Below are 9321 nucleotides of genomic sequence, written 5' to 3' on the forward strand. Positions count from 1 at the left end.
TTTTTTCTTTTTTTTACTTTAAAGAACATTTTTGCAAAAAGTCCTGCAAAATACCATGAATCACATAATGTTACGCAAAACCAGCAGAAATAAGATGCTAAGAGGATAATAACTGCTACGATGGTAATAATAAGAGTTACCTTGTTATTGCACTGCAGTCTGCGATGCAGCAGTTTGAATGACCGTTTGCAGTTTTTTTTTTTTTTAAACTTCTCGGTAACACAACTATTTCTATTTCAGAATAAGTCTAAGACGGATATTAAAACTCCTGATTTTTTAAAAAAAAATTTTTTTATAGGTGAAGTTCCAAAACCAGACCCCAGTGCGACGATTCCGATGCCTCTGCTGATGCAGCTCTACACCTCCCCAGACTACATTTCACCCCTGGACCCCAACACAAAGGTGCAGAGTGACAAGAGAATTTATGCAGAGGTAAAAATCCATTCCTCCCTTTTGTTTGTATTTAATGTCCCACACATTAACTTGTGCTTGAATCAAATGTTGTTGTGCTTTTTTTCCCTTTCAATTGCTGTTTATTTTATTTCTTCCCTTTTTCCTGTAGATTTCAGGACACACTTTAGGGGGTTTTGTTCTGACTATCAAGGTGATCAGGTGCTTTGTGCAGTCCAAAGGCTCATGCCCTGTGGAGAAACCGCTGAACTTCATTACAGAGTCCTGCTCCTTCGATTCCTGCCCCAACAGCACTCGACTGAGCTTCTCCTTAGATCAGCTCCAAGAGCTCACATCCACCACGTGGGACCTTGAATGCGTTGTCGAACTGTGCTCCAGTAAAGTACGTATTTATTAACCACTTTTGAAATAAAACATGTGAAGTACATGTACATTAGTTTTGAAACATCTCAGCAACATTAAGACATTTTAATGTATATTTTGTATTGGGTATTATTAGCATTGTAGGATTTACCATTAAATTACAGAATATTAAATGCAGTTGATGATGAAATTTGTAAGATTGTGACCTTTTGGGTGCTGATCAGCTGTTTTCTTTGACCTCTTCCCCAGCATTGTGGAGCTGGAGGAAGAGTGAAGAGGAATCTGGAGGTTTCTCAGCCATGTCTGCAACCACCAAGTGAGTTCAGTTTTAACTCCAAAATGTGGATCAATTCATTTTTGGGGATTCCAGGCTTCAAAATTCAAGTTTTTTAAACGACCCTTGCTTTTTTTTTGTGGGGGAAGTTGTCCTGACGGTGACTCTGGGTTTAAAATTATTTAGTTTTTTGACAGACATGTTCTAAGATGACAAACTTTTCATTTTAATTCTCTAACAATACACTCTGAACTGTCAGAAGAAAAAACAAAACTTTTAAATTACCTTTTATGCCTTGAGGACTTAATTGCTAGTCTGCTACTTGGTCAGAGTGGTGCTCGCTGCAATAATTGTCATTACTATTATTGCTTTCAGTGCACATCAAATGCTGCACAGGCGGTTGTCATAGCAGTGAAGTCAGGATATGCAGTGAAGCCAGTGAGGGGCTGCGGGGCGGGGCCTCGTCCTTTAGGAAGGTCTGCAGGCTGACCTTGTGACCACAATCGGAAGTAATGGCCCTCGGGGGAGGGAGGGGGAAGGCCTTTGTGTTTCCAGGGGATTTGTCTGTGTGGCTGTCCAAACACGGGCATCGGCCTTGTGCTATTGTCAGACCAATCAACACGTTTGAGTCAAAGAAGGAAAGATGTCTTTATTAATAGATAGAATAGTGTCCACACATGATGATGACATTTTTAGGAAAACTCGGATGATTCAATTCACGAGCAAGAAAACACAAGTAAGTAGATGCTGATTAAATGGGGGGGACATATGGAGCGTCTCTGTGAAACTGATAATGGATTTGTTTATGCCTTAAGCTTCCTTTATGCTCCCTTTCCTTCTAGAGGAGAAAGATAAAAGTTGGTATGCCAGGGTTGCAGTGTACGTGGTGCAGAAGCTGACTAAACTACTCATCCATGCTTTCGTATGTCCTGTTTGTCCTCCTCTTTGCTGTTTTTCTTCAGCTTACGTAATGGCAGATGTTTTTTTTCCTTCAGGATAGCAAAACCTACTGAAACGCAGAAATGGATCTAGTTAGAAAGCAACACGCTGGTTTGGTCGGTCTGTTAATAGGGTTTCAGTTCATCAGCCAGTACGAGAGGGAGAAGGGTTAGTGTGGATCAGCAGGACAAGCAGACTGCATTCATGTTGTAAAACCTTCATTCTGCAATCCTTCCTGTTGTGTAGTTTTCATCCTGGGGGGTGTTAACAGGGAGTCGCAGCACTGGCCTGCTGTCTCTCTCTTCCTCTCCACCTGCACTGGAGCTTCTGCTTCCTGCTCCTGTTTATTCAGCTTTGCTGTCAAAGCAACACTTGTACAAACTAACACGGCAACTGATTGCAGAAAATAAGTCTCTAGAGAAAAGCCGCTCAAGTTTCTGTGATGTTTTTGTGGCCTTTCGGGGTCAAGGAATGTTCCTCGCTGTTAGATCAACAAACTGGGTTGACTGTCTGAAATGCAGTCAGCCCGAAGGCCCACAAGATGTCACTATTTCAGTGCTCTGGTTTATTTCAGCTGATGTTTTGTATTTTTTTTTTTAATCAAATATCAAAACAGCAGTAGGCAATTTCAAATGTTAAATTAACCCTATGGAGTCTTATGTACTGAATAAGCCTTTGTACTTTCATAATGTCCACACAGTTCAGTTTAAATGTTGTATGTTCTGATACCACATTCAAATGATTTGATGTTGGCTCACTGCAGACTGACTGGCACCTCACGCAGCTGTTATTCAAATGTACAGAACGTGTTAATTAGTGTCAAGTCTCTACAAGACAAATTTGGTATTTTCTGTCCTTCCCGTCCTTTCTTTTTTTTAAAATGTACTTCGGGGCAGGAGAGCTGAATCTCATGACGCCCAGTTATAGTGCTTAGCTTAGCATGTTGCACCAGGAGGCCGGAGGCAGCAGAGGCAGGTGAGAGAAACTCACGCAAAGGTGATGATTAGTTTCTCCCAAATGTTCTGCATACTTGTTGGAACATCTCTACAGGTGGCAGAAGAAGGGGAGAAAACAAAGCATGTGTTTAAAAACTGGTTTCCTGCTCGTCTCCGGTGGGCACTCCAAAAAAAGTGTACTTGGTTTCAGACAAAATTTCTGTTTACGTTGCCTTGCAGTGCCACCCTACATCTTCAAGTTGAGATTTTGATAAAACATTTATGTCTGGAAACAAATGTGTATCCAGAGTGTACTGAACCGGTGGAAGTTTAAAACATGGGAAGTTTTTCAAGAATCTTAAAAGATTTGATGTTTTTAATTTTTTATAAGAGGCATAGATCAACAGTTCATTTGTACATTCAGATGTCTCAAGAGTCTGAGTGAATGAGAAAACTGTCAATGGTCTATTGTACAGTCTTTTTATGATAATGTTTGTCTCAAGGTAATCCATTCGTGGCCTTGCCAGACCATAATGAGTGAAGCAAAACGCTGAGATGGCCTTGCCAGGGTAGTATATCATATTTGTGCCACAGAACTCTGTTATAGGCTTGAGTGAGTTGAAGTGTTTGCATCTTTTGTTACTCTTTCACTGCTGCTTTTAGGGAAAGTGATTTTTTATTTATTTTTTTTATAGTTGCCGGCTCAGACATTTATGTTGTCTATGAAGTTTGTTAGCTGCGAAACACGTCGTGTGTTTCGAGCCAACCCACCGCCTCTCCGAGGGACATTACAAATGGAAAACTTGTGTGTACATTTAAATTTGTATTGTTACATTAGAACAAAGCAAACGGTTGAGTACACATTTACTTTTTTTTTTTTCAGTTGGGCTGAGGTCTAATTTTACAAAAGTAATGATGAATGTGTGTTCTATTGATTTTCAGGAGACACTTGACTTAATGGAATTAATGGAAAGCTTTATAATGACGTTAAGTTGCTTTATTGAGCACCTGTTGTCAGTGTTCAGGTGTGTGAAACAAGGAGACTGTTCTCTGTTTATGGAAATAATTAAACTTTTCATATGAAATCGTCATAAGCTTGTAGTTAAAGTAGTTAGTATACTATTTTATGCTGATGATGTGATTTTACTAGTTTAATACTGGAAATGACGCTGGAAATTGTAGACAAATGGTAAAGAAGCAGAACATTATGAACCACAAATGGCACTTTAACATCATGTTTTTAGGGGTTCTTTGTAAATTTAAAAAAAAAGAGAGACTCTTTGATCTTTTTGCTGTTGCCATAATTTATACTGATTATAAATCACTATCGCCGAACTTGCAACTAGATCACCACATGACATTTATGACACTTACAGACAAGGATATCTCAAATCTCTACATACTCCTTGTACTCGGCTGGAAATAATGGTAACGGTTAGTTTTGACTCGTGGTTGCTGTTTTATTTTGTTTTAAGTGAAACTTGAATACATTGTTGTTTTATGCTTACATTTCAGCCCCGCCGTGCTTTGACTTCGGCCTTCCTGGTGTTCTGGGCATTGCATTTGGAGGATTCTTGATTGGAGTCTTACTAATTGGAGCACTGTGGTTTATCAAAATTAAAACGGGTATGACTGAGGATAATGTTTTTCTGATTGAATGTAGATCTGAACAGATATATGTCTGGATTTCAAATTGTCTTCCTGTGCTTAATTCAGGGTACCCAACTGGACTGGACATAAGTTCGACTGCAGCCAGTCTTCCCAGTAAGAGATTTTAATTTTCTTTTCATCCCTTTTTTGTTTTTTTTCTTCAGGATTTATCTTATCGGCTTTTATCTTCTCCTTTTTCAGGATGTCCCTGCTCAGGAGCAAAGCGACAACCTGTTTCCACTAACCCTTCCCCCTCTGAGAACAGCAGCGCCAACGCCAGCATTGGAAGCACCCAAAGCACACCGACCAGCAGCATGGCATGAGATTATGGTATTTTCCACCAGCAGGGCCACCATCTCCCTTCAAAGTCACCTATGTGGGTTTTGTGCTTTTGTTTTCTTTATTCATGCTGGTAAAGCATTTCACCCCTCCGTGTCCCCTCTCAATTTGTATTAGAAACGCACAACCCATGTCTTTGATGTACCACATCTGAAATAGATGTGATCTGGGAGTTTGTAATTGCGGGTGAGGAGGGCCACCCACAATAACCAAAGTCTAGTCAATGGCTTCTGATGCTCACCTTTACAGCCTCTCTGTAAAGTCAAGCTCGTAGATAGGAAGTTAAAGAGGGCAAGAGGAAGAAAAAATAAATTTGCTCCCAGCAACAGGAAAAACAAACCATATCCCCCAAGAGCTAACAGGAAATTCACTGCATTCCTTTCAATGAATTGTGCTCGTGTGATGGCAGCACAATAATAGTTACACAGGAGACAAATCAATCAAAAGACAGACTTTGAAAAACAGATGAAAAGCTGTTTTGCATTCACATCTAAGCTACAAAAATATGAAGGGCTGTTAGCTCGGTCAGTCCAAAAAAATGTATCGGCAACATCTTCGGGGCTGAAAATATTTCTTTAGGATCTTAGACCAGTCAATGAAAGGCTCACTTTAAGGGCTATTTGTCTTAATTGGAGTTCAAGGTTAATGGTTAACAGCTACCTCCTATTATTTAGAAGTCTGGAGCTAAGTTTAAACTTAAAACTAGATTTCTCTGGTGAATTGATTATTTTCTGCATTTTTTTCTTTTTTCCTTCTTTTTAAATTCTTTTAAAATTCTGTGTCACTTTAGCTGAATCTTATAACGACCCTCTGGGTTCACTTGTAGCTCACAACAAACTCATGGTGCCATTTGCAGGCTATCAAATAGGTGTATCAGAACTGCCCCATTAATATCAAATTACCCCCCCCCCCCCCCATCATGTTCGTTGTTAACAAAAATACCTCACTTCCTAATTACTCAGAGATGCAGAGATGTGTATGGCTGTATTCAGAGCTGAATAATGTGCCTCAATGATGTGGAGTTACTTTTCAGACATCACACCCGTATTGACTCACTCATACAGCGATGACCACAGGGTGGAGCTTCCCCAAAAATAGTCTGTGCGGAGGATGAATTCCAGTAATTTTTCTTTGCACGGTATTTATTCTCAGCAGAATTACAAAGTTCAACACTACTGCCTGACAAGTTACTTTTAACTAAAATTGTTTTTACGAGTGTGGAGACATAAAAAGACCTTTGTGTGTTTTCAGGGCTGTAAAACCATCTTCCAAGGTACAGCTATGTTATATCATGCTTGCAGTTAAAGACTTGACATTAAGTCCAGCATATTTCCTCGTTTTCAGTGTTGCTCTGTTTTGTGATTGGAGATGATTGAAGAGGAGGGAAACAATTTTTAGTTCTTTAACAGATGTTAAGGATCAGCAGTACATTCAAAGATTTTGCTTTGAAAAGCAAGTCATCTTTGATGCCAGATACGCAGTGGAGATGTGCCAACTCCATGTTACTGTACTCCTCCAGACTTTTTCCTTCAGGGGGAGGTAAAGGTAAAGAGTAGATTGTATTATTCTATAAGGAATATTATGATCTAGTCACCTTTAATTTGTGTTTGTTAAGCGGACGGAAATTATATCTGTACAATTTAATGCAAAGTTTTTTTTTTTAAATGAATCAACTAGAAGGTATTTGTATCTAAATTTCCTCCTTTAAAGATATCCCCACTTGTCTTTTGACTTTGAACTTTGAACTTAAACTGTCTTTCCGAGTCAGCTCTGAATACAGCCTATTTGGACTCCATTAATAGTAACATGAGTAATAGACCACATTTGTTTGTTCTGCCACGGAGTATTTGTCTTTTGTGCTTCCAAAACCATTTTAAAGCTTCAAATCTGGCTTCCTTTCCATCTGTCACATTTGAGAGAGAGAGAGTTTGTTGTTAAAATGATTAACTTCTGCTTTGTACATTTGATAGGCTGCATCAGCCACTGCAGTGCTAAATGCTAGACATAAGCTGCATCATTGCATGATGGGGACTTTAAGGAGGGCTACAACTGCAGAGTGACGGTTGATCCGTGAACCCACATTTTATTTCAATGTAGAAATGTAAATGTTTTGAATATTTTTTATTGCCACTCTTTTACCTCTTTAATAATACTCCCACCACACATCAATATACATGGCATCGACACAAGCACCAAAACTGTGATGTTAAAACTCTATACATGTGACACACTGATTTACCTTTCAGAAACCTTTACCTTTTGAAAGAAGTTGTAATTGCGGGTGGGGAGGGCCACCCACAATATATATTCACAATTCCAACTAGTTATTCACCTTCTGATTCGGTTTTTTAGAATAATTTATTCACCTTCATGCATAATAAAATGTTCCAGACCAACTGCATTTGTAAAACGTCTCCTTACTGTATGTGAGCTATGTAGCGTATTCCCCGTCTCTCTCACTCAGTGTTTGTTCATGGACGTTTATGTTCATGCCGGATTTTCCTTGTGTATTTTTGTGGAGACAGAGAACAAAGAGGGCCAGTAAAAATTGCCACTTGAGTATTTGTGCAATATGATGAGGTAAACTTGTATGTAATGTCTGTATGTCATTTTTATCATGTCTTTTTTTTTTTTTTCTTTTTAATGGTGCCATTTCGTAACCTGATTTGTTCTTTTATGTATTTGAAGAACTGGGACTATTCCTAATCAAGGCACTTTTGTTTTGTATAGTAATCTATCTTTTTTTACTCCTACATATACTTTTGAATTACACTGTAGTCACAGACAGTGTGTGTCACAACATGTCTAAGATGGCACATTTGGTTTATTGGTTGTTCCCTGTTTGACCTTTGCCCTCACCCGAAGCTTCCCCTGCAGTCCAAAAACACGGCGTATTTCTGCTGACTGACATCCCGACATTGTGTTGTGTTCATTGTACAATCTGCAGTGGGTGTGATGGGGAAGTGCAGTGTACATTTAGAAGACGGGATGTCTCACCCCAGAGTAGCATCCAAGTTAAATATTCAGCACTCAGTTATCAGGAGTTTCCCAGTTAAAACTTTACAACCTGCCAAAGTGTGCAAGCCACCCGCCGGCCCAGTAGAGAATACCGTGTCAGTGTCACGTTTGGGAACAAAACTACTTGGTAAAGTTCAGGAAGAGCTCCATGTAGCGACCTCTTCCCTACATGGACTTTAGCAATTTTTGTATCCCTGCAATTGAGAGCAGGTTGGGTCATACTTGTGTGTACTTTGTACGTCCTGGCGAGGAAAAAATGTGACACCGACGCGGTATCTTCTAGTGGAGTGACGGGTGTATTACATGCTTTGGTGTGATATCGGACTGAACAGTATAAGTTCAGCTTTTTTTCATTTTATATGGTCGATGTATTGGACATATTCTTCTTTTTGTTTTTATTGACCCGTGGTCAACCAGCTCCGGTGACTGTCTGAACACTGACAGTAAAATCCAACAGGCTGTCAGTTAATGCTCTCGTTAACCCCCCCTGGAAATACCTTCCTTACCTCCGACAACAGATTCTTTCCCCAGACTCCACGTCCAAATTCTGAATTCTTATCAAAAAAGTCAGAAGTTGTAACAACATGTCAAACTGTCTGCTTTCATTTTATAAAGTATAAGATCCAATGTTATTTTTGTGCTAGAGTGGGCAGCCTTTTACCATTTAAAATTGGTCCATTTGTTGAGAGTACTTTACTGATGCTATGTTGTCTCAGAGAAATATATGTTTTGTCTAAAATTATCTCAATAAAGTGAATTTGACAAAATGTCTTTTTATTTTCTGGGGACTTTCTTATAGCCTCATGGCATTGTGGTAGATAAACCTAGAGCATTATGTAGTGTTGGGAGCAGCAAACTCTCAGGATATCAAGGATCTCCCAGGACAAGCAATATCAGAGAACAATAATGCAGCAGAGTTTGTAGAGCACTGACATGGAATAAGGAGGCAAACATTCTGCTCCCTCTAACATACATAACACCAGTGTAAACATGGGAACAATGACAGATATAGTGTACTTGCCTGAGAGTTTGATGGAAAATATTGTTTAATATGTTGTAGGCAGTAAAAATGCACATTTATTCGACTCCTCTTTGCTACAACTGCTGTGATATTTTCTTATGTTTGCATTCAAGTGAGAGCTTCTTCCGTTGAAGGCTTCGTTCTTGATTTGACGCCACATTCACATTAGCACTGGAATGTATGGAGACTCTATAACATTAAGTATCATCACACACTTCAGTTACTCTCAACCTAAGAAATGGACATGGTTTGGCTTAATCCTAATAACAGGGAATCTCAGAGCTTACCCCAGTCTGAACACATTAAATCCCAGTGCTGTGTCATAAGCATGCAGCCTGCTGTGTAGCCTTCAGCAAACAAGATTAAAACCT

At 39.3% G+C, this 9321-nt stretch overlaps 1 protein-coding gene across 1 annotated transcript in view; it reads left to right on the plus strand.

Annotated features, from left to right (window-relative positions):
• The window catches only part of eng (endoglin), a 39825-nt gene extending 31131 nt beyond the window's left edge, over positions 1-8694 (plus strand). Inside the window, exons 9-14 of the mRNA XM_069171470.1 lie at positions 299-432; positions 563-793; positions 1024-1090; positions 4438-4548; positions 4639-4686; positions 4774-8694. Coding sequence (XP_069027571.1) covers positions 299-432; positions 563-793; positions 1024-1090; positions 4438-4548; positions 4639-4686; positions 4774-4895 — 713 coding nt within the window. The 3' untranslated portion in view covers positions 4896-8694. The remainder of the gene's footprint in view (positions 1-298; positions 433-562; positions 794-1023; positions 1091-4437; positions 4549-4638; positions 4687-4773) is intronic.
• Positions 8695-9321: the final 627 nt, after the last annotated feature.

This window comes from Embiotoca jacksoni, unplaced genomic scaffold, assembly GCF_022577435.1.
Source record: "Embiotoca jacksoni isolate LCO1_2020_lvr unplaced genomic scaffold, fEmbJac1.0.p SCAF_10, whole genome shotgun sequence".
NCBI classification, from domain to species: Eukaryota; Metazoa; Chordata; class Actinopteri; family Embiotocidae; genus Embiotoca; species Embiotoca jacksoni.